This window comes from Scyliorhinus canicula, chromosome 2 (genome assembly GCF_902713615.1).
Source record: "Scyliorhinus canicula chromosome 2, sScyCan1.1, whole genome shotgun sequence".
Lineage (NCBI taxonomy): Eukaryota > Metazoa > Chordata > Chondrichthyes > Carcharhiniformes > Scyliorhinidae > Scyliorhinus > Scyliorhinus canicula.
The window spans coordinates 62,439,576-62,466,167 of NC_052147.1; the positions used below are offsets into that span (position 1 = coordinate 62,439,576).

General features: G+C 47.6%; 1 protein-coding gene across 4 annotated transcripts in view; it reads right to left on the minus strand.

The window, feature by feature from the left end:
- The window catches only part of LOC119954523 (armadillo-like helical domain-containing protein 4), a 261,993-nt gene that overhangs the window by 24,538 nt on the left and 210,863 nt on the right, over positions 1–26,592 (minus strand). For all 4 annotated transcript variants that reach the window (XM_038779837.1, XM_038779846.1, XM_038779831.1 and 1 more), the window contains exons 6-7: positions 3,168–3,199; positions 2,424–2,558 (exon numbers count right to left, since the gene is read on the minus strand). In XM_038779837.1, the coding sequence (XP_038635765.1) occupies positions 2,424–2,558; positions 3,168–3,199 (167 nt within the window). The remainder of the gene's footprint in view (positions 1–2,423; positions 2,559–3,167; positions 3,200–26,592) is intronic.

Genomic DNA, 26,592 nt, shown 5'->3' on the forward strand with positions numbered 1-26,592 from the left:
AAACACACCGGCCTCTCGGCGGGGCTGCTCCCCCTCTCTGCCCGGATCATCCGCCCGGCCCGGGTGGGATTAAGGACCCCCCCAGCCCCAGTCTCCCCTCCCCCCACCCCCAGTGTACCCACCCCCAGTGTTCCCCTACCCCCAGTGTGCCTTCCCCCCACCCCATGTGCCCTTCTCCCCCAGTGTGCCCCCTCTCCCCACCCCCAGTGTGCCCCCTCTCCCCACCCCCAATGTGCCCTCTCACCCCCCACCCCCAGTGTGCCCCCTCCCCGAGCATGCCACCTCTCGCCCCCCCAATCCTGCCCTCTCCCACCGCACCCCCATCCTGCTCTCTCCCACCCACCCCCATCCTGCCCCCTCCCACCCCACCCATGTTCTGCCCTCTCCCCCATCCGCAGTGTGCCCCCCACCCAGTGTGCCCCCTCCCCCAGTGTGCCCTGTCCCCCCCCCACTCCCATCCTGCCCTCTCCCCCCTATCCCCAGTGTGCCCTCTCTCACACCCAGTGTGTGCCCTCCCCTCGGGGTGCCCATTCCGGTGCCCGGTTCCCTCCCTCTCTTTGTGACTCCGGCCCCTCCCGCGCCGCTATTTTTTTAAACGGTCACAGCTTTTTGTTTTACATGTTCGGGGGGTTTTTATTCATTTATTTTATTCATTTAATATTTATTTATTTCATTTATTTTACTCATTTTATTTTTTTTACAAGTTCCGGGTTTTTTAAAATTCATTTTATTAATTTGTTTTATTCATTTAATTTTTATTTTTTTCATTTATTTTATTCAATTTATTTTTTATTTTTGTTTTACAAGTTCAAGGGGGTTTATTTGATAAAATTTTACAGGAAAAAATGCAAAACTTTGGACAGATGGAGACTCCATACTTTCCGACACCGGAAGGCTTCACCTTCATCCAACAGGTTCCATTGGAGGAGCGTGTACGAGGTCCAAAGTGACCCAAAACCATTTCCTCCATTTTTATCAGCAGCAAACAAGGTAAGAGAAAATGGTGGGTCGCTCAGGTTGGCCGCCGTGGGTCGCTCAGGTTGGCCGGCGTGGGTTGCTCGGGTTGGCTGGTGTGGGTCACGAAAGTCGGCCGGGTTGGTTCCCGAAGGTTGGCCGGTTGGTAAAAATGGGTCCTCGGAAAGAAAGTTTGAAGAACACTGGTATACAGGATGGTTTTCTGGACCAATTCGTTGAGGAACCAACTAGAGACCAGACCACCCTATACTGGGTATTGTGTAATCATAGAATTTACAGTGCAGAAGGAAGCCATTCGGCCCATCGAGTCTGCACCGGCCCTTAGAAAGAGTACCCTAGTTAAGCCCACACTTCCACCCTATCCCTGTAACCCAGTAACCCATCCTAACCTTTTTGGACACTAAGGGCAATTTAGCATGGCCAATCAACCTACTTGCACATCTTTGGACTGTGGGAGGAAACCAGAGCACCCGGAGGAAACCCACGCACACACGGGGGGAACATGCAGACTCCGAAAAGGAATCATTGCCATTCTAATTGTGAGAGACCCCCTGGAGATGAAACACCATAACATGATAGAAATTTTTATCAAGGTGGAGATTGAGCGGTTAGGATTGTATTCGCTGGAGTTCAGAAGAATGAGGGGGAATCTCATAGAAACCTATAAAATTCTAACAGGATTAGACAGGGTTGGTGCAAGAAGAATGTTTACGATGGTGGGGGTGTCCAGAACCAGGGGGTCACAGTCTGAGGATACTGGGTGGACCTTTTAGGACAGAAATGAGGAGAAATTTCTTCACCTAGGGAGTGGTCAGTCTGTGGAATTTGCTACCCCGGAAAGTCGTTGGGGCTAAAACATTGTATGTTTTCAAGCAGCAGTGGGATATAGCACTTGGGGCGAAGGGGATCAAAGGATATTGGGGGAAGGCAGGATCAGGCTACTGAGTTGGATAATCAGCATGATCATAATGAATGGACGAGCAGGCTCGAAGATCAATATTTATCCCCCAGTGAATGTCACTGAAAAATGACCTAATCATTATCACATCGCGGTCTGTGGGAGTTTGCTGTGTGCAAATTGGCCACCATATTTCCTGTTGTGACTACACTTCAAAAGTACTTCATTGGCTGAAAGTGCTTTTGAACATCCTGAGGTTGTGAAAGGTGCCATATAGATGCAAGTTTTTCTTCTCTATTTGGTCAAGTACGTTCAAGGCAATCAGTTTTTTTTCCATTTGAGATAAAAATTTTGAATGTTGTGGTCTGACTCAATCTAATTAAGCTTTAAAAATGGGAATGCCCAATTGAAGTGATATCCAATGCTAAGGGTCAAACAGATAATCCAAGAAAATAAAGCAATGATCTGAGGACGTAAGATGTTAGAGACGTTACAAGAGATAGGCAGATACGTATTGTAGTTTTTTTCAGACTACTTCCCTGGCAATTACCTTTGCTTCACGTCTTTTGAAAACATTTTTCCTCTTTCGATTCATCACCTTAAAACTATAAAGAGCTCCCAGAATGAAGAGTGCACCAGCCACACCAACAGCTACAGGTACGAGCATCCCGGACATATAGCCTGCCTGGAATAAGGAAAGGTTTAAAATGTGTCATAAAGATTGAGTCACAGCATCAGCAGCAGTTTAATTTAGATGGTAGAATCTGTTTTCTGAACTTTATTCATCAAATTCTCATGAAATATACAAACCTCTGTTCGGTTTCTATGTAAATTACAACATATAGATCAACACAAATAAAACACGTAAATCTGGATTTTGCTGATCGGTCACGGGCATTAAGGAGTAAATCAAACAGCAACTTCCGGTATTTACACTTGTGCAGTTAAATGTGAGAGTCAGGAAGTTGCTGTCCAATTTGCTCCGCCCATCCAGAAGTTGTGCTACACTCGTGTCTTGCCGAGTCTCAGAATCAAAACATGGAAAGGGCATGAATTTTTGCTACTTATATGCTAGATACCCACTTGAACACACCAGGAAAATGTGAGTTTTTCCATTCAAGTGTAAATGAATTGAGCAGTGTTATAAATAGCAAAGGTGAAAAGGCAGATGTGACTTATTTTAAATTCGTAATTTAAATTGCAGGACATTACAATAGGAGACAGCTCAGTGTTGAACCAAAGCATGAAATGAGTGACTAGGTTATATGGACCCACAAAATCCTGAGACACTTACTTTGTCTTTGATTTTCTCCAGCCAGCTTCTTACTAAAAAGGAATAGATGAAAAATTATTTTACAGAGAATAAATATTCTTTTGGTCCAAGCATTAAAAGAATTGTGAAATTGTTTATGCCAACATTTGCTGAAGACGTCACTTGAATATGTCACAATGAACATAGCGGTAAATCAAAAATGACGCAACCAATGAATTGACCTTGCCAGTTGTGCGGTTTGTAATTAATTCTGATTGTCTTAAGAGTTTCCATAAACACTAACCTATTGTCGTACTAATATATTATGGTTCTCAAGATGTTTACTGGTAGCAGATTATAACATTTTTCCTTTCACAAGTCTAAACAATCACAAAGATTTTTGAGCCTTATTTAATTTTGTAAGGACCACTTGCAACAGAATTTGTAAAGACACTCTGATGTGTTTCTTAATAAATCAATTTGTTTTTCATTGTGTACCTAAGAGCCATCAGCGCTACAGTTATATTTCACCACCTCACTTAATAAATAGAATGGAGAAAGTTAATAGGATATATAAACACTCACCGTTAGACATCTGCCATCCCTCACTCAGTTATACATTATTGATACAACAATTAGATTCTTGAGGGAGACACCTCGTGCTCTTCAACACAATATGAATCAGATTATTGTTATCTGTTTATTTGTCCGTATGAACAACACAGCAAAGGTCAGGAAAATAACTACACACTGTGGTCTGATTCTAATCCATGCATCCATGAATCATTATCAGGATATTGAAATGGGAATAATTAGAATTGAGCACCCTTTGGAGATGATCAATGTATGATATAGTTCTCACAGTGGTAGTATTCAAGTACTGAACTCAACAACAAAATGACAGGAAATATTCTAATATCCTGCTGCTTATTACAATGGAGATGATAACAATGGAAAATGCTGTATCTCAATAACTGCGCTTTGATCAATAACTTATTGCCTGCTGTGTTGAACTCTGTGCTCCTGCAGGGAGAAATGATAACAGTGATCCCCTTTATAATAATGGGTTTGTGGATTATCTTCCAATTGATCTTCTGTGCACTAGGTGTGAATAATGAGACATCAGAAGCAAACATCTTGAATAACCACATAAATCACATTGCTGCCAGTCTTCAGCGCCATTATTTTTCAGTCTGTGCGACAGCAGTGTGAACACTGGCTGAGCAGCAAATTTGCAGTCCTCATTGATGGTAATGAAGTTAGAGCTGTGACATTTGCTTTCTCGCGATTTTTTTCCTGAAGAGTAACAGCGTCGCCCAAAAATCCCCAGAAATTATGAAGTGACATAAATAAATGTGTAATTTCCTCACACCATATTACCTAGAACCTCTGCACTTGAAAAATTGTGTACACCATAGATGCACCATTTTTATGGCGACAAATTATTACATTATTGCAACAGTGAATACTACAACAAAAATATTAATTTATTACAAATTATATTCGTTTCAAAAACTGTAAATTCTTTGGGGTGAATTCTCCGTTTGAGAGACTAAGTGCTAACGCCGGGACTGAATTGCGAGTGTTCTATGTGGACGAAAGCGGAGCCGGTCGCGGAACGATTCAGTTCCTGTTAACCAATTAGAACTCGTGCGTAGAACTCGTGCAATTCCAGTGCATGCTGACCCTCATCCCAGCCAAGATGATGCCACTGGTTGCGCTAGAGCACGCCCATATCGTTGATGGGTTGGCTGGGGCCAGAGGATACCTAGGAGGGTGGCCTGGAGGGGTGGGGGGGGGGGGGGGGGGGGGGAGCACCCATACGATCCATGACGTTAAGATCCCAGTGGGCAGTCAACGGCACGCTCAGCCGCATGCTGCCTTGCAGGCTGCGGCAATGGTGGTCCATGCCAAGACCACCCCTACCCCAGGACGCATCTCCTAGCTTCCCCCGCTACTTCTCTTGGCCTTGGCAGATCCCCCCCCCCCCCCAACCAGCGGCACAAATGTCAACACACTATAGTGATGTTAGACACTGTTTGTACTCCCTCCCACACCCTCAGAAGCCAGGGCACCTGGTTCCCGATTTGAAATAACACAACTGAACCTCGCCGTCGGTAAATCCGCCTGGCGGAGGTGGAGCACCACAGAAGGGCCGGAAATGCCGGGTTAGACTCCAACGTGCGGCGTGGAATGCATTCACATTGCTGTCGAGGGACTGGAGCATAACATTCCGTTTGGCGCCTGCCGCCAACCTCGGTTTTCAGCTGATGCCGCAATTCTCCACTCAATCGTGTTTCCCGATTCCGGCATCAGACGACTGAGAATCCTGGCCAATATCTCTGAACTGATGCCCGTGCTTTTTAAATCCAGCTATCCCCAGTTACTAAATGGATATTGCTGAGTATTGACTGCTAAATCATTATTGAGTTCATTTTCAAACCATGAACTGTAAGGATGTATTAACTGATGTGCACTTCTGTGCTACTTGAAGTTGGAGTACAGCAAGTTTAAAATATAGGTAAAGTCCCTGCAAGTGCCCTTCACCGTCAGCAAAGGAATAGAACCTCAAGAAAGCATATATGGAAAGCGCATATGGAAGATGCTTCTCAGCTTAAATCACTGGCCCCAAAATTTGTCTTCATTGCACTAAGTGCCGTTTTGCTTTCAAAATGGCCTTCACAGCGCTTACATATACGCCTGATGCCATCTGTGCCAGATACTATTTTAGTGAGGGCGTTCACAGGGAACTCTGGGATGACACGGTGGCACAGTGGTCAGCACTGCTGCCTCACAGCACCAGGGACCTGGGTTTGATTCCGGCATCGGGTGACTGTGGAGTTTGCGTGTTCTTCCTGTTTCCTCCGGGTGCTCCGGTTTCTTCCCACAGTCCAAAATGTGCAGGTTAGGTGGATTGGCCATGCTAAATTGCCACTTAGCGTCCAGAGATGTGCAGGTTAGTTGGTGCTATGGGGATGGGGCAGGGGAGTGGGTCTAGGTAGGATGCTCTTTTGGAGGGTCGGTACCGGCTTGATGAGCCAAATGGCAGTAGGGATTCTATGGAATTCTATGGGATGTAAAGCAGGTAGATCATGACAATAATCGGTATGTAACTCTATTTGATGCCCAGCCTGCCATGTGGAACTCAATGCTCCATATAATGACTTATTTTAACCTCACACAGCTGAACATGCATTCAGACGCAGAAAAGACACCTACTCCACCACATAACCAGAGCTATTTAGAGAAATCGATGGAAACTTACAAGTTGGTCACTGATTGATTTCTCCTGGTTCTTGCTGCGATTGTAGAAATGTTTACGGTTTCTAAAATTGCTTAAAGTTGCTGAAGGCGAGAGTGAGCAGTGCGGCACATACTGTCAAACCTTATCCTGACTTCAAGGACACTGCACAAATCAGTTGCTCCCAGACATGATTGCAGTAGTACGCATTTGTCCTTGGCACACATTAGAGGGAATGGGCAGTGGTGCCACAGATCAAGATCAGCTGTTGGAAGAGGAAGAAGGAGAAGGGAAGCAGGGGCCATATCCATGCCATGATGGTCAAGGGAAATTTGTGCTTCCTAGAAATCATATCATGACTTCAGCCTCTCAGTATGAAACAGTATGCCAGATATAAGCATTTCAAGAAATATGTCCTCACTGAAACCTGCCACAATTGCAATCTCAGAACAGGATCAGGTTAGCATTGCCAACGGCTGTGAGGGTGACCGTGATAATTTATCAGTATGTCTCCTTCCAGGCTGAAGCCGGCAACATCTGACATCTGTTGTTGCATAAGGCTCATTATGCAAAGAGGGCTCAATACATTTCATTCTCTCTTGCTGAAAAGAAGCAGGTGCAGCACACATGCAGTTTTACAAGAATTGCAGTCTAACTCATGAGTGCCACTGACTGCACATGCAGAGTGTTTGCAACCTGTGTGTCATATGTGACCCCAAGTTAAGCTCATGATGACATATCCGCACGATCACTAAGGCCACCTATTTCCATCTCTGTCAAGTCACCCAACTCTTCCCTTGTCTCAGCCCACCAGCTGCTGAAATCTTCATCCATACCTTATTTACCTTTGGACTTGATTAGATATGACCAGAGGACTCCTGACCAGCCTCCCACATTCTACCGTCCATAAACTTAACATTATCCAAAACTCTCCTTCCATGTACTTCCTTGTACCTATTCCCATTTACCCAATTTGTGTTGAGCTCACAGTTAAGTTTGCCATTATACCTATGCTGATTATTGCTAAGAATCAATTTGCATTTACTGTCACTACCAAAGCGTTACTTGCTTTGGTTCCTAATCTGCTATTTGAATAAGGTACTGCGGGCAAATAGTAAGACAAATGGTTCATTAGCCGTTGCACCTTGGGTTGAAGTATATGAGTACTATTAACAACTGCAATTATACAGAACTTTAGTGAGACCACATCTGAAGTATCGTACTGCTTTGGTTTCCTAACTGAGAAAGGATGTACTTGCCTTAGAGAGGGTGTAACAAAGGTTCAGCAGTTTGATTCTTGGGATTGTCAAGTGGAACCAAGCCGAGATCTGACACTTCCTCAGTGTTATAACCTGCCTGACTATTACTGGCTGGGGACTAACGGCATTCCCACAATCCTTTGTGAGTATGAGCTTTCCCAATGAGGGGGGCGGAGAAATCATTAGCAGAGTCACCTGCATAAATAGAGCTGGCCAGTGTGGAACCAGCTAGAGAGGAGTGAGCAGTGGTGGAGTACTGCCGCTGTTGTATATATGTAATTGTAAATAAAGTTATTTCTTTCGATTCTACAAACATGTGCTGGATTCTTCGTGGCCCTCAGAAAACTGGCGACGAGGGTTAAAGTAGATAGCTGTCTACACTGCTGAAGCCACCTCCCTGGATATTTGTTGGATACAGGTTGGAAGTTTTTTTTCTGTTGCACCATGCCTCTTTATGGACGTTTGGATGTTTTTGATGCTGTGCTGGACCAGTATGCACAACGGATGCGTTACTATTTCCGGGCGAATAACATTACTGAAAACGAGCGCCAGATGGTCACTATGCTCATCGCCTGTGGCCCGCATATGTTTGGGGTGATTAGGACCCTTACATACCCAGCTGCGCCGGACACCAAGACATTTGGGGTCTCTGACAATGCTGTCTGCCTTTCTGAGGCAGCGGGAGGTGTATACAGAATCAATGGGAGGATGTGATGTATTGGGCTGAGTTCACCACACTCTGCAGTTGCCATACCAAGCTGTAATGCAGTCGGATAGGATGCTCTCTATAGCACATCTGAAGAGGTTTGTGAGAGTCGATGCAGACATGCTGAATTTCTTTAGCTTCCGAAGGAAGTAGAGATATTGTTGGGCTTTCTTGACTGCTGCATCAACGTGAGTGGACCAGGACAGACTGTTGGTGATGGTGACCCCCAGGAACTTAAAGCTATCGACCATCTCTACTTCGGAGCCGTTGATTAGACGAGGGAGGGTTGGTGTTGTGCTACACTTCCTGAAGTCGATGATCAGTTCCTAGGTCCTTCCAACATTTCGAGAGAGGTTGTTTTCGGTACACCATGCAACCAAGTGATTTATCTCCTTTGTGTAGTCTGATTCGTCGTTGTTTGAGATACGACCCACCACCGTCATATCATCTGCAAACTTATTGATTGAATTGGAGTTGAATCTTGCCACACAGGCGTGTGTGTGTATATGGAGCATAGGAGAGGACTGAGCTCACATCCTTGCGGGGCCCCGGTGTTGACGGCTATTGTGGAGGAGGTGTTATTATCTATCCTGACAGATTGCAGTCTGTTGGTGAGGAAGTCAAGGATCCAGCTGCACAGGGAGAGGTCAAGTCCAAGGTTGCAGAGTTTGGTTATTAGTTTTGTTGGGATAATGGTGTTGAAAGCAGAGCTGTAGTCTGTGAACAGCAGTCTGATGGAGGTGTCCTTGTTGTTGAGGTGTTCAAGAGTTGATTGTAGGGCCAGAGAGATAGCATCTGCTGTGGATTGTTTGCTGCGGTAGGCAAGTTGCAATGGATAAAGACCATCTGGGAGGCTGGTGTTGATCCGTCTCATGACCAGCCGCTCAAAGCATTTCATGATAACAGACGTCAGGGCCCCCGGTCAGAGTACTGTGACTATGGTTAGACTTTGTCAGAAATGTTACGCGACCGTTTGGTTTGCGGTATTAACAAGCGGCCACTCCAAGAAAGTTGTTAGCCGAGCCAACATTGACTTTTCAACAGGCCATTCAGATAACGTTGTCCCAAGAGAGTGTAGAATGGGGAGTGCAGGAGCTATAGGGAATGGAGGTGCATGTCTTGGGGCGCAGCCCCTTCTGCCCAAAAGCGTCTCCCCGCACCCCTGCCGTACCTTGGGCGGGGCGGCGTCCGGATCGACGCCAGTGGCCACCGGACGTTCCTCCCCAAAGGGAGTCTTCTCCAGAACCGATGGATGAGGAGCCATGTCAGTGTCGGAATTGTGGGCCCCGACCCTGCCGCGGAGGGTCCTGGGGGCGCCAGAGGAGCCATCATACCAACAGAAACTGGGGCCAGCCTAGGGGCCGTACCTTCCACTTGGATGAACCTGCGGCGACTACTCCGAGGATGTGGAGACGGAGGACGACTGCCTGCAACTGCATTGTGCGCCAGCTCCCCGAGTGGCCCCCATTAAGGTGACAGTCGATGGTCACCCACTTGAGATGGAGTTGGACACTGGCGCAGCGGTCTCCATGATTGCCCAGAGGGCATTTGACTACATAAAGCAGGGTATAAAGACCCTTACGTTAACCAATACACAGGCCAGGTTGGCCACCTGTATGGTGGAACCATTAGCTATTGCTGGAACTACGATGACCCCTGTTGTTTATGGAGGCCAGGAGGGGCGTTTCCCGCTTATTATGGTGCCCAGCCTGTTGGGTCAGGACTGGTTACGACATTTGCGGCTGCAGTGTTAGCACATCCTTCAAACAGGTTCTGGAGGGTTGACGGAGGTACTAGGACAGTACCCAGATGTATTCCAGCCTGGTTTTGGGGAAGATAAAAGGGGCTGTAGCCCGTATCCAGGTTGAACCAGGAGCCACGCTGCAATATGTTTGGGCGCGCCCGGTGCCTTACGCCTTGCTCGAAGGTAGAAGGGGAGCTCATTCGTTTGGAGTCCTGTCCTTAGGCCCGTCCGTTTCGCTGACTGGGCAGCGCCAATTGTACCTATAATGAAGCCAGATGCCACAGTTCGCTTGTGCGGCGACTATAAACTTACAGTGAATACTGTTTCCTCGCTTGATCTATATCCAATGCCCCGCATAGAAGATCTCTAGATGAGTCATGCCGACCTACAGTTGGAGCTCGACCCTGTCTCCCGGCCATATGTAACTATTAATACACACAGGGGCCTGTATGAATATACAAGTTTGCCCTTTGGAGTATCCTCTGTCTGCGCTATCTTTCAACGTGTCATGGAGGGCATCTTGAGAGGTTTACCACGTGTCGCTGTTTACTTAGATGAGGTTTTGATTATGGGGATGTCGGAGCAGGAACCTTTGGAGGCTGTCCTGAGACGCTTTTCAGGGGCTGGAGTCCGTTTACGTCATACAAGGTGCGTCTTTCAGGTGATGAAGTGGGTTATCTGGTGGACCGCGAAGGTTTGCACCCGTCGCAGAGAAGGCGCGCGCAATTCAACAGGCCCCTGCCCCGACTGACATTTTGCATCTTCGTTCTTTTCTCGGCCTTGTAAACTATTACAGGAAGCTCCTCCCCAATCTGGTAACTACGTTGGCCCTGTTGCACCTTCCGTTGAAGAAGAATCAAACCTGGGTTTGGGGTCAGCCACAAGAAAATGCTTTCCAGCGGGTGAAACAGCAATTGTCGTTGTCCAGATTACTAACCCACTATGATCCTGAACAGCCTTTGCTCATCACGTGTGATGCATCCCCATATGGTATTGGGGCTGCCCTGTCCCACAAGACGGAGAACGGGGCCGAACGGCCGATAGCCACACATTGACTGCAGTGGAAAACGAATACATGCAGATCGAGAAGGAGGGCCTGGCGGTGGTCTTTGCGTTTCCACCAGTACGTGTATGGCTGCCACTTCACTATCATGACTGATCATCATCCTCTGCTTGGACTTTTTTCCCGCGAAGATAAGCCAATTCCGGCCATTGCTTCTGGACGGATCCAGTGCTGGGCTTTGTTGCTCGCTGCCTACAAGTATTCTCTAGAGCATAAACCAGGGACCCAGATAGCGAATGCCGATGCACTGAGCCGGTTGCCTTTGTCAACAGGCCCCATGTCGACACCCACAACCTAAATTTTATGTACTCCTTGCCTGTCACGGCATCGCAGATCCGTGAGTGGACCCAGATGGATCCAGTCCTGTCAAAGGTTCGGCACATAGTCCTGTATAGTGGGCAGCATAGACAGCTCCCAGGCGAGTTGCGCGCATTTTTCTCTAAGCTGTCAGAATTTAGCGTGGAAGACGGAATCCTCTTGTGGGGGACGCGTGTGGTCATCCCAGAAAAAGGACAAGAGCTGATACTAAAGGACTAAAGCCCAAAACTGCTCCATTTGCCAAGAGCATCAGAAGCTTCCGACGGCCACGCCCCTACATCACTGGGAATGGCCAGGGCAGCCTTGGGCATGCTTACATGCGGCTTTAGCCGGCCCTTTTCAAGGATCCATGTTCCTTTTATTAATCGATGCCCAATCTAAATGGCTAGAGATACATAAGGTGGTAGGCACAACGTCCTGCGCAACGATCGAGAAGATGCGTTTGTCTTTCGGTACGCATGGCCTCTCCGAGGTGCTCGTCACAGACAATGGCACTCCTTTCACAAGTGAGGAGTTTGCGAGGTTCATGAAGATGAACGGCATATGCCATATCCGCACCGCTCCATACCACCCGGCTTCCAATGGGTTAATGGAGCGCGCAGTGCAGATGTTCAAACGGGGCCTAAAGAAACAGTCTTCCGGGTCTATGGACACTAGACTGGCTCGTTTTTTGCTTTCATATAGGACCACTCCACATGCGGTGACGGGGTAGCTCCCGCGGAATTCCTAATGGGCCGGAGACTTCGCACCCGCCTTAGCATGGTTTTCCTGGACATTGGCACAAAAGTACGCAGCACTCAAGAACGGCAGAGGCATGGCTTTTCTCAGCATCGGCCAATTTGGCAGTTTGCGCCTGGTGACCCGGTGTTCATTCTAAATTTTGCTAGTGGTGCCCAGTGGGCCCCTGGCGTTATCTTTTGACAAACGGGCCCTGTCTCTTACCAGCGCAAGTATGGAGACCACGTTGGGTCCAGAAGGCCGCCTCTTCCAAAGAGCCCCTGGAGCTCACTTCTACAGCCGCAGAGACCAAACACAGTGGAGGGTTTTCCTCACAATCTTCTTCTGGAGCCGCACTCAAAGCCTGCGCAGGTCGTTGCAGAACCTCGTGGAGATAGGGACGCCGAGATGATGGAGGCAGTCGACTCCGACTCCGAGATGGAGATACAGGATGCCTCCAAGGGGGAGTCCTCGGTCCCACGGCCCGTGGATGTACAACCGTTCTCCTTCTCGTTACATGCCGCCCGATCCAGTGCCTCGTGCAAATAGTGTCCGGCCTGCGGCAAAACGAGTCCGAAGCCCTCCTTCGCCAGGGTCTTCAATGGATTCCTGGGACTTTGGGGGGGAGGGATGTTACAACCTGCCAGACTATTACTGGCTGGGGTCTAATGGCAATCTCTCAACCTTTAGTGAGCATGAGCTTCCCCAATGAGGGGGGCGGAGAAATCAGTAGCAGAGTCACCTACATAAATAGAGCTGGCCAGTGTGGAACCAGCTGGAGAGGAGTGAGCAGTGGTGGAGTACTGCTGCTGCTGTTGTATATATGTAATTGTAAATAAAGTTAGTTCTTTTGATTCTACAAACTTGGATTCTTCGTGGCCCTCACAAAACTCAGGTGTTGGTACCAAAGGGGCTTTCCAGAGGTAATCACAAGTGGGAGACCTTCCAGTTTGAAGGTGAGGTATGAAATGGGTACTTTGCATCTGTCTCCCTGAAGTTTAAGGTGCTGTGAAAATGACAGTAAAGGAGAACATGGTGAGGAAAATGGGTAGGATAAAAATAAGATTAAAAAATAGGATAAAAGAGGTACTTAAGTTTAGCAATGCTCAAAATAGAAAAGGCACCTAGGATGTTCCCCGGCTTGCCGCGAGAACTAAGGGTGGAAATTGTGGAGGCTCTGGTGACAATCTTCTAATTCTTTTTAGATATGGAGATGGTACTAAAGGATTTTTGAATTGCATATGTTACACACCTATTTAAAAAAGGGCAGGGGGTTAATCCTGGCAACTACAGGCCAGTCAGCTTAACGTCGGTGGTGCAAAATCTTTAGAAGTACAAATGTGGGATAAAATTAATCGGGATACAGAGAAATATGAATTAATCAACAAAGGTCAACATAGATTTGTTGAAGACAAGTCTTACCTGACCCACCCACCCCCTCTCCCCTCTGCTCCCCCTCCCAAGCTGTGACCACTGGCCTCCTTCTGGAGGGTATTCCCCTGCACAATGGTGGTCCAGCTACTGTAACCATTTTCCATTTCAGATTTTTGAATGTTGTTGAAAGGGTCCCTCCAACTTCAAGGGTTGTGATAATTAGTTGGACCGCAAGCACTCCTTCTGGCCACTGACTGGCAAATTTAGGGCAAATCATTGTTGGGTGACTATCTCCAGCACTGTGTAAGGTTGGCACCTGCACTTGACTCTGTGCCCCTTGCATATCCTCCATTAAGCCACTGTCCCTGTATCCACTATGGGAAGACCTCAGAAGGCATGTGAAGATGATATGAAGTAAACTTCTCACCATCTCATACTATTACTTAAACACAGCTGATACTGAAAAAGACCCTCATTTATGAAACCCATTTGAAAATGCTTAAGTGGTTCGAATGTTGCAAAAATAAACCCATCCATTTCATAACCTACATTCAGGACAGTTAATCCTTGTGTAATCGATTAAAACTGTCAATCAAAGCCCTTGTTCTGGACCTATTGAAACTTAGCTTAGCATTCATAATGGACCCAGCTATAATAACAAACCTTGGGGAATCTAAACAATGGAGTCTGTTGAAATTGCAAACTATAGTTGCTGATAGTTTTTGCTAAGCTACACAGATGGCCTGTCAATCAATGCATTCCAGCAGCTGGTGTCTGTTTTGTTTCCTCTATTTAAAAGGGGCAGACTTCTTTTCAATTCTAAAGAGTTGGGGATTTAAATCACTTCAGAACACGACACTTAAACATACTTTAAATTCGCCCTTCACAATCATTTATGCCTTCTCCATAAAATCGTTGTTTCCACACTGTGGATTCAGGTGATTTCTGTAATGAAAATTGAATGTGTTTATACTCAGTAGCCAAATCAAATGTTCCTGCTGAGTTTGGGTTCCCTACCTGTGCAATTCACACCCTATCCCTTCTGACTTGCTGGCAAAAATGGGATCTGCCAGAAATGGAGATAGGATTTTCACATCCAAATCCTGCCCACAGTCTTTAAAGGTCTCCTGGGTTGACCTAATTTGGTGAAAATCTGGGCCAATGATTGCTGATATACCATTATTAATGATCATTTACTGACCTTAAATTAGCTCTTCCATGCATTGTAGATTGCTTTTCTCCAAATCATCTCCCTCATGGATCTTATCAAGTCCTGTATTAGACCATAAGACGTAGGAACAGAAGTAGGCCATTCTGCCCACCCATGTCTGTTCTGCCATTCAATGAGATCATGACTGATCTGATATGAGAATCCTCAACTCCACCTTTCTGCCTTATCCCCATGATCCTTGATTCTCTTAGTGATTGGGCGCACAATATAACTAAATGGAAACAAAGTCCCATAGCAAGTGCCGAGAAACAGCCTGCTATTTAGTCCGCCCCTGGTTAGATAGCAGGCCTCAATGGGGAACGCGCAGCCGAGCCGCACATAGCCTGTTTTCTGCACTGAACAGAAGTCCTTGTTGTACCAGGAGATCAGGATGCCATATTTAGTGCCCCCCGGGACCCTCCCAACACCCACGCAGGGCAGTCCAGGCCCGATCGCTGCCATGTACAAAATGTCAGCTTGCTACCTTGGCAGTGCCAACCTGGTATCCTGGCAGTCCCCCTGCCAGCTGGTATCCAACTGGGCACCTTAGCAGTGCCATGGTGCTACCCTGCCCAGGGGGCAAGCACCTGGGGCCCTCTAATCCCCTGGAGATCCCCATGAGTGCCATTCATCTGGTCCTCGTTTGTGGAGACCATAGAACATAGAGAACATTACAGCGCAGTATGGGCCCTTCGGCCCTCGATGTTGCACCGACCTGTGAAACCATCTGAAGCCTATCTAACCTACACTATTCCATTTTCATCCATATATCTATCCAGTGACCACTTAAATGCCGTTAAATTTGGCGAGTCTACTGCTGTTGCAGGCAGGGCGTTCCACACCCCTACTACTCTCTGAGTAAAGAAACTGCCTCTGACATCTGTCCTATATCTACCACCCCTCAATTTAAAGCTATGTCCCCTCGTGTTGGTTACCACCATCCGAGGAAAAGGACTCTCACTGTCCACCCTATCTAACCCTCTGACTATCTTATGTCTCTATTAAGTCACCTCTCAGCCTTCTCCTCTCTAACGAAAACAACCTCAAGTCCCTGAGCCTTTCCTCATAAGACCTTCCCTCCATACCAGGCAACATCCTAGTAAATCTCCTCTGAACCCTTTCCAAAGCTTCCACATCCTTCCTATAATGTGGTGACCAGAACTGCACGCAGTACTCCAGGTGCGGCCGCACCAGAGTTTTGTACAGCTGCAGCATGGCCTCGTGGCTCCGAAACTCAATCCCCGTACTGATAAAGGCTAGCACACCATATGCCTTCTTAACAGCCCTATTAACCTGGGTGGCAACTTTCAGGGATTTATGTACCTGGATGCCGAGATCTCTCTGTTCATCTACACTACCAAGAATCTTGCCATTAGCCCAGTACTCTGCATTCCTGTTACTCCTTCCAAAGTGAACCACCTCACACTTTTCCGCATTAAACTCCATCTGCCACCTCTCAGCCCAGCTCTGCAGCTCATCTATGTCCCTCTGTAACCTATAACATCCTTCAGCACTATCCACAACTCCACCGACCTTCGTGTCATCTGCAAATTTACTAACCCATCCTTCTACACCCTCTTCCAGGTCATTTATAAAAATGACAAACAGCAGTGGCCCCAAAACAGATCCTTGCGGTACACCACTAGTAACTGAACTCCAGGATGAACATTTGCCATCAACCACCACCCTCTGTCTTCTTTCAGCTAGCCAATTACTGATCCAAACCGCTAAATCACCTTCAATCCCATACTTCCTTATTTTCTGCAATAGCCTACCGTGGGGAACCTTATCAAACGCCTTACTGAAATCCATATACACCACATCAACCGCTTTACCCTCATCCACCTGTTTGGTCACCTTCTCAAAAAACTCAATAAGGTTTGTGAGGCATGACCTACCCTTCACAAAACCGTGTTGAGTATCGCTAATCAACTTATTCTTTACAAGATGATTATAAACCCTGTCTCTTATAACCTTTTCCAACATTTTACCCACAACCGAAGTAAGGCTCACAGGTCTATAATTACCAGAGTTGTCTCTGCTCCCCTTCTTGAACAAGGGGACAACATTTGCTATCCTCCAGTCTTCCGGCACTATTCCTGTCGACAAAGACGACATAAAGATCAAGGACAAAGGCTCTGCAATCTCCTCCCTGGCTTCCCAGAGAATCCTAGGATAAATCCCATCTGGCCCAGGGGACTTATCTATTTTTACACTTTCCAAAATTGCTAACACCTCCTCCTTGTGAACCTCAATCCCATCTAGCCTGGTCGACTGTACCTGAGTATTCTCCTCGACAACATTGTCTTTCTCCAGTGTAAACCCTGACGAAAAATATCCATTTAACGCTTCCCCTATCTCCTCTGATTCCACACACAACTTTCCACTACTATTCTTGATTGGCCCTAATCTTACTCTAGTCATTCTTTTGTTCCTGATATACCTATAGAAAGCCTTGGAGTTTTCCTTGATCCTATCCGCCAACGACTTTTTGTGTCCTCTCCTCACTCTTCTTAACTCTCCCTTTAGGTCATTCCTGGCTAACTTGTAACTCTCAAGTGCCCTAACTGAGCCTTCATGTCTCATCCTAACATAAGCCTTCTTCTTCCTCTTGACAAGTGCTTCAACTTCCTTAGTAAACCACGGTTCCCTTGCTCGATAACTTCCTCCCTGCCTGACAGGTACATACTTATCAAGGACACGCAGTAGCTGTTCCTTGAAAAAGCTCCACATTTCGATTGTACCCATCCCCTGCAGTTTCCTTCCCCATCCTATACATCCTAAATCTTTCTGAATAGCATCATAATTGCCTTTCCCCCAGCTATACTTCTTGCCTTGCGGTATATACCTATCCCTGCCCATCGCTAAAGTAAACATAACCGAATTGTGATCACTATCACCAAAGTGCTCACCTACATCTAAATCTAACACCTGGCCGGGTTCATTACCCAGTACCAAATCCAATGTGGCATCGCCCCTTGTTGGCCTGTCTACATACTGTGTCAGAAAACCCTCCTGCACACACTGCACAAAAACTGACCCATCTATAGTACTCGACTATAGTATTTCCAGTCAATATTTGAAAAGTTAAAGTCCCCCATAACAACTACCATGTTACACTCGCTCCTGTCGAGAATCATCTTTGCTATCCTTTCCTCTACATCTCTGGAACTATTCGGAGGTCTATAGACAACTCCCAACAGGGTGACCTCTCCTCTCCCGTTCCTAACCTCGGCCCATACTACCTCAGTAGACGAGTCTTCAAACGTCCTTTCTGCCGCCGTAATACTTTCCTTGATTAACAATGCCACACCACCCCCTCTTTTACCATCTTCTCTGTTCTTACAGAAACATCTAAATCCTGCAACAACCATTCCTGTCCCTGCTCTACCCATGTCTCCGAAATCGCCACAACATCGAGATCCCAGGTACCAACCCATGCTGCATATTCCAGATGCTCCTGGCGTTGAAGTAGACACACTTCAAACCAGCATCTTGCTTGCCGGTGCCCTTTCGAACTTTTAACCCTATCCCTGACCTCACTACTCTCAACATCCTGTACACTGGGACTACAATTTAGGTTCCCATCCCCCTGCTGAATTAGTTTTAAACCCCCCCCCCCCCCCCCCCCCCCCCGAAGAGCATTAGGAAATCTCCCCCCCAGGATATTGGTACCCCTCTGGTTCAGGTGAAGACCATCCTGTTTGTAGAGGTCCCACCTACTCCAGAATGAGCCCCAATTATCCAGGAAACCAAAACCCTCCCTCCTGCACCATCCCTGTAGCCACGTGTTCAATTCCTCTCTCTCCTTATTTCTCACGTCGCTAGCACGTGGCACGGGTAACAACCCAGAGATAACAACTCTGTTTGTTCTAGCTCTCAGCCAGTACTGAATGGCCCTCGCCTGAGGTCTCCGAAGCAAATGGGTTAGATCTGAATGCCTTGGGTGCCTCGAAACATTGCATATTAAAGTGAGAATAGCTGTCTCGCTCTAATGTGCAGATTTGCCAAAAATCTAAGCCCACGTTAAATCTTGCGAGGCGTTGCGAGCTGGATAGATCGTGGAATCACAGGATTTACAGTGCAGAAGGAGGCCATTCGGCCCATCGGGTCTGCACCAGCCTCAATAAATTAGCGGGGTCTCTCGGCTTCTATTGGGCATGTTGCGCATGGCTCTCTGCCTTTCTGACGCACTGAGCCTGTTTGCTCACGCCCTAAAAATCTGTCCCTTGAATATACTTAACGACCTAGTCTCTGCAGATCTCTGCGTAAAGAATTCCACAGATTCACTACCCACTGAGAGAAGAAATTCCTCCTCATCTTATCTCGTCTTAAATGGGCGCTTCCTTACTCTGAGATTATGCCCTCTGGTCCTAGACTCTCCCACCTGTTGCACCAGAGTATGGCCAGTGGCCTCTGGAACAACTGAAACTTAAAAAAACTGGGTCTGGTAAATGTTGTGTTAGGTACAGTGGTATAACACTGGCTGCAACTGGATGCAGCTCAGATCAAAAAGCTACTCCAGACCTTGAAGTTAGTTCAATCAGGTTTATTGAACTAATAGCACAGTTCTCTGAGTTCGACTCTCTGCTAACTTAAGTGTGGTTACTCTGTCTGACTGAGCCAGACTAGCACTTAGCCACGTAGTGGAGGTGTGAGATTGTAACAACACCCTTGACTGACTCTCTCTCGATGTTTATCAGTTGAAAGAGGCGGAGTCTCAGTGCCTCATGTCTTTTATAGTCAGATCAGATCCCACCCCTGACTGTCCTGCCTGCTTATTGGTCATGTCCTGTTCTCTGTGTCCATTAGCTGCTTGTCTGTACCTGCCTGTATATCATTGTGTGTGTCTGCATATCATGACAGTAAATTGAATCAATTTCCCCATTACTGATTACAGTCCTTCAGAATAACATCATTCAAAGAAACGAGTTCCGTTTTCCAGTGACCGCAGCATCTCAATTTCACTGGTCATTTTCAGGCTGCAATAACCGACAATATCTGAGTGATGTGACCCACAAAAGGGATGTAGTGTGCACAGCAGGCAGAGGGAGGTGACAAGAAAGTGACATCATCAAAATCAAATCGAGTAGGGATATAAAATAAACATAGCCGGCATTTGGGTGGAGAAATGAGTCAGTGCAGCAGGTTTTTAAAAAAAAGTGACCTCTACTGTACATTCTCATTATTTTCCCCGCATACAATCGTGCCTCTCATAGCATCTGCAAGCAACAAGCATTGCAACAAGCCTAAAGCTACACAATGCAGCCACATTTGTCCACTCATTGTATCCCTTGTCAGGGAGGTGGGCTTAGCACTACAGTGTGCTGTGAAAGAATAACTGTCCTGCAAGAATTAAAATAAAATCTGTTTACTGTAGTGTTTCCTCTGTACTTGATTCACTTGTTGTTTCAGCCTATCCACAGGCAATTACAGTATAGATAACATTGTGGGTTCTGGTAATGATGCCAGAGGTTAAATTCTGCTTTAACACATTCTGGGGCATTGTGCAAGATATTGATTAAGACAATACAGTTAAGTGGTTTGAAGACCAGCAATGTTAATTTTATGCAACATAAATCTTTCAGTCACTAATTGTTTTTAAAAATGGGATGTCACTTGACTGCAACCCTCTGATATGCTCTGACCCACCAGCAAACAATCAACGGTAACCAATACAATGTCAATCCCCTGGCCAACAATCCCTTCCTCCCACCAACCCCCAAACAACCCTCCAACATTTTGAATACAAACATCAAAGAAAAGGATTCAGGAATCAACCATCCACCCATACAGTCACCAACAGTATACATAGCACCCCCCCCCCCCCCCCATCCCTAATGTTCGATGTCATCCAATTCTTGAAAGTGCATAATAAACAAAGCTCATGAATTGTAGAACTCTTCCAGACTTCAACTCCAACTTCACCTTCTCGAGTGTTAAGAACTCCCAACAGATCACCCCGCCACTGGCTTAATTATTGTTAAGGTGTTCCTATAGAATGCTCTCCCCATCTAGAAATTCCAATAGGTAAGGTGCAATTTAATGCCCTCCATGCAGTGAATTTGGTGGCGAGGAGGGGCATTTAATCAGGCAGGAGGGTAGTGGGTGAGGGCCCCACCACTTTTCCCACTCTGCTCTGAATTTGTCTGGGGTGGGAATAGTCAAGGACAGCCTTCCTACCCGCCACCAATTGAGGCCCTTAAGTGGGCCCTTAAGGCCCTCATTCCACAGCTGCTGTTATTCACCCAGCAGCAGGTAGGGCTTCCAAGGCGGGTCCCTCTTTCAAAGGCCCTTAATATCAGAGCGAGGGACCGAGAATCAGAAAGGGGAGGGGCCCGCAGATAGCCAATCCCTCCCCCGCCCACTCATCTGTGGTTTGCAGAGCCCATTGATGATCCTGCATTACCAGCAACAGTCACAATCTCTCTGGTGGTGTTGATTTACTGATAGCTTAATGGGTGGGGTTTCAGCTGCCCAGGTTCTTGATCCCAGGGAAGGCCCACCTCTGCCCAATTATGTGACTGGTTGACACTTAGTGCAGCAGGCATTCTCAAAATTGGGCAAAGAGATGCTCTCACTACCTCCACAGCTCCCCATCATTTCCATTAAATACCACCCGTAGGAGTCAAATTTATTTGACATTTATTTAATGTATTGCGAACAATTACTTTAAAGGCTTTCTCCTCTTTCCCCTATAATCCTATTACCAGAAATGAGTCTGCTGAATCATGATTTTCAGATCCATATTAAGTGAAATTGATTTTACTTTGGCTCCATTTCCAAAGTTCTTGCCCATTATTAAATGTTCTTGGCTGATTAAGCACTGTACTAAATTCCAGAATAAACTGCTTGGCTGCTTTGCCTATCCCTCGACAGTCTCAGACCCACGGGTATATGAAATGAAATGAAAATCACTTATTGTCACAAGTAGGCTTGAAATGACGTTACTGTGAAAAGCCCCTAGTCGCCACATTCTGCTGCCTGTTCGGGGAAGCTGGTATGGGAATTGAACCGTGCTGCTGGCCTGCCTTGGTCAGCTTTCAAAGCCAGCAATTTAGCCCTGTGCTAAATATAAATGCATATTAAATGTCTGCTTAATATTTTGGAAGCTCTAATATCCTTGGTGCTATATTAAGAAATTGCTTTGACAACCAGCAAGAATAGACAACTTTGTTTCTTACTATCACTTGATACATTAAAATAAATAAAATATTCTTTACTATAGACCGGGATTCTCAGTTTGGGAGACTATGGCCTCGATTCTCAGACCTCGTTGCGCTCTTGCTCGAGCGAAACGAGGCTGGTGAATAGCGGTAGAGGCCGAAAACGAGAACCGCGCCAGAAGTTTGCGATGCAACTAGCCCGCTCCCGTAGACAATTAACGAGTGCCACCCCATATCCAATGGCCTCCTGTCATTCAGCAACCTCCCCAGCAAGTGATCACGCATGCACCGATTAGCACTTCTTTTTTAAAAATTGAAGCCAGCGGAAGGGCTTCTGCGGGGAGCCGAGGAGGTGAGTAGCCACCTTTGCTCACAGGCAAAGAGCCCGGGGCACTGGGCTTGCTACCTCCGTGCTCGGTGGTGTTATAGGCCAGGGTTTAGAGAACCCCAAAGTGTATCATGGAGTTCACCTGACCCACAACTTTTAATAGATTGTGGTATGGGCAGCACACGGCAGAAATGGAAAAGATTTTTTTTAAACAAAACAATGTTTATTCTATGAACTAAAGTTAACCTTTTTAAAACATACAGTGAACACCTTAGCAACCATTAATTCAAATACAACCCCCAAAGACTACATTACTAAATAATCCTTTAAGCTTTCCTTTTAATATCCATAAGACTTGAAACACCTTTTATCAGAAGCACATCAGGTTAAAGTCACTACTGTTATTAGTTTTAAATCACCAGGATTGATTTGCAGTCTTTAGATTACAGAGAGAGACTCTAATACACCTTCTGGCTGTGACTGCAGCTATCCAGCTCTGAAGACGAAACTAAAACACACCCTGCAGCAAACAGCCTAAAACAAAAGTAAAAAGCTGACAGACAACCCAGCTTCACCCACACTCTGACATCACTGATAAGCACCCATTTCTTAAAGGTACATTTCTTAAACACCCATTTCATAAAGGTACTCTCACATGACAGCGGTGAGGTGGGTCATCCTCGGCTGGGGGTGGCGGCATCCTTGGCAGGGGTGGATAGGGGGGAACGGGGGTAGCCACGGCAAACGCGTGCAAATCCCTGGATCACGTGTACCCGTTCCAACTGCCCCACCGACCACCCACGACCCCCACCGACTGTTGAGGCCTCTAGCCGTGTGTCTGAAAGCTATTAAATTTTAATAGGAAATTGGCGATCATAGTTAAGTGAGCACTTCACACAACCCAAGTGGATTCCCATGGGTGGGCGGGCCATGTAGCATGTGGGAGTCACTGCCTAGAATCCCAATCAGACTGCGATGTCTAGACACTGTGCCTGAACACGACGGGAGGCAACACCATGAACGCAGCAGCCAACATCCAAACACCCCGGGGATGGGATACAGGTCCAGGGCCATGTCCACAGTGGAGGGTGGGTGAGTGCAAAGGGGAAGGGACCAGTGCTCGGTCCAGGTGTAGTTATGTGCAGGTGTCTGGGGTACAGGGTTTGGGGTCCATTGAGGGGGGCCCACTATGGCCGGAGTGCATGGCCAGATCGTTTTGGGTGTGGGAGAGGTGGGAACGGAGGTTATTAGGATGGGAGTCACTGCTGTTTGGCAGTTTAATGCCCTCTCCCAATTCCTCACCAATATTGAATGCCATGGATGGTATTTTGGAGCCTGCAGAAAAGGCTCTAGTGGTGCTGCTGGTAGACGGGGTGCCAAGATGCTAGAGATGGCAGCAGCAGCGTCGGCAGAGGATTGAGGTGGCAGCCCATGGGCAGACACCCGCCCCACACCCCGAGGACCTGGCTGCCGATCAGGCCAGGGATGGATCCAGAACGGGAGGCCCGCGACGGTCCAGGGTGTACAGACATTGCTGGTCTTTTGAACAACGGACGGACAGCGCAACCACAAAAAAACAGATAATCTGATTTTGTGATGTTGGTTGAGGGATAAATGTTAGTTAGGACATCAAGGATAATTCCCTGCTCCTATTCAATGTAGCCCCATGGAATCGTTTACATCCACATGACAGGCAGAGCTTCCAAGTAACATGTTAATTGGAAAATGGCATTTCTAGCCAGGCATCATCCCTGCAGTACTACACTGAGCCGAGATGTGAAGGTAAACCCACACCTGTCTGATGTAGAGACAAGGGCATTACCCACTGAACCAGGACTAACACGGAGGTAAAACTGCAAAAATGAGACCTCCAACCAGCAGGTGGCGGTACAGACACACCATGCGGTCTCCAGACTAAGGTCATGCGACCTGGGATCTGGATATAAAGAGAGGCATATCCAATCAACTTCAGAAGAACAAGGAGAGGATAATAAGACGATGTATTTGGTCAGTGTAAGTTCCAGAAGAGTAGCAAGACTCCATGATAATGCGCTCTGTATCAGATTGCCATCCTACCATGAGACACAATAAAAGGATCTTGGTTTGGACATCAAAAGTGTTTGGTGAGTTACTTCATAAAGTACAAGAGACCAAACACAATAAGATGGGTCAAGGGTTCAGAGCTCAGCCCGCATTTAAGTGACAGAGGCATCATATTGTTGTGGTGAAGGGTTTTTAACGTTTCACAATTGCCCAACAAAGTCCCACTCGTCCGATGGTGCCACCACACTCTCCCCACCACATCCTCACCCCCTCACCCTTTAACTACCCTCTCCACCCCTCGTGATTCTCAACGTGCTTAGCCTTACTTGCCCTTATGCTACGTCTGGAGCGTCCCCAGGATACATATCGGAGGTGGAGGCAGCCAGTTGCTTACCACATCCCGTGGCCTTCGAGGCCCCTGATGAGCATCCACTGGGGGCTCTGGGGCCGGAGGACCCTGGCGCACTTGTCGGCAGCACATGCCCTATCCCGTCTGCTGACTGTGAGACGTGGCCTCACCAGAGGGTTGGAACTCCGGCGAACTGGTGGCCTCCATCCCCACTCCATGGGTCGGGTCCGGGCTGGCACCTAATGCCCTCTCCTCCTGCTCAGGGCCTTACCCTTGGAACGGAGGGGCTGCTGGCTCGAGCCCCGGCTTCCCTCATGTCACCTGGCTCTGCCAGCCCTGGCCTATCCCCGATGGCTGCGCCACAGTGTTGACGCCCTCGCTGGCTGCGCAGCCATGCTTTGCAGCCCCTCGGTCATGCCTGACTCAGAGCGCTACATGTCCCGAAGCACCTCACCAAGGTCAGCCTGGTACTGGGTCACGTCCCCAGTGAGTCGGACATTCTGCCAAGGCCCTCAGCCATGGCCATCACCAACTGCGAAACGCCATGGACACCTTCACTCATGCTGCTGATGTTGTGCATCAGGCTCTCCACTGCGGTTGCCACCCCAGCAGTGTTCGCCTTGGTGCCAGGCATTGCTGGTAACATCTCCTCCGCCCGTAGCATCTGAATCTCCTCCAATTGGCTATGGACCTGCTGGAGTGGCGCTAACAACTCCTTCTGAATACCCCGGCTGCTCCCTAACGTCTCCATTAACTCCAAAATACCATGTTCCATAGGCTCAGCATCTGTCTGGGACTCAGCTGGGTCCTGGGATCCAGCAGACCTTCAACTGCTGTCTCGCCTGGGTGTTACTGCCTCCACCTGATGTACATCAGCAACTGTATGATGCACAACATATTGTGTCCCAGAAGCTTGACCACTAATGTTGCCCACTGAGGTGTGTGCCTCTACGCTGGTGGAGGGTGGGGATGACAATGTGACGTGTCGATCGTGGCATTCTTGGAGCTCTCCTCCGAGGTGGTTTCATGGGAGGCAGGGGAGGGGCCAACCCGGATGGACCAGTACGATCCACTGGAGGAACTGCGGGAGAATGGGCATGTGGTTAGTGGGAGGAAAAGATCAGTATATGGCAATAACAAATCACATGTAAATGGTCCTTTGCGTGGGACAAAGTGGATCCTCACCTCTGCACAGTGCGCTGACCTCTGCATTGGTGACCGCTCTGTGCTTGGCTATCCCTGAGGGGTGGGGGGGGGGGGGGGGGGCGGCGGTGAGGGGAAGGTTGGGGGCCGCATGGAGGGTTGGGGGTGTGGATGTTTGCATGGGTGAAGAAAGATCTCGTTGGGGGGGGGGGGGGGGCATTAGTGTCAACTCACCCATGCTGCTTGGTGTAGGTTGTTGACCTTCTTGCGGCACTGGAGGCCAGTCTTCCTGGTCATGCTTCCCAAGCTGATGGCCGCAGCCACTTCATCTCAGGCAGCACTGGCTGCCATGTGGCTCACCCTCCGGGACCCTTGGGGGAATAGGACATCCCGCCTGGCGTCAACTGCATCTAGCAGCCTCCCAGGTCTGTGTGTCCAAATCTTTGGACTGGTTTTCTCGGCACTATGGCTATGAGCTGAGTGGGGCTGACTGTCAAGTGCTGTTAAGTGCTGCTCGACCTTGTTAGTGAGAGGTTGATGAGGCGGTCCCAGCGAATCGGGTGGCGATCATTAATTTGCGGCGAGAAGCCAATGGAGCCTCGTTAATTAACGCTGAATAGTGTTTCTGGCCAATCGCCGGGAAGTTGGCGGCAGTTCCCGCTCACTATCACCCTTAGAAATCTTTCCGGAGAATCACGCCTTTTGTTTCTCGCCGGAAGTGAATTGGAATTGATTTGCTCTCCCGCTGGGTGCGCAGATCAGGAAGCAATTCATTATCCTTCGCTATGTGTGCAAAGGAATGTAAG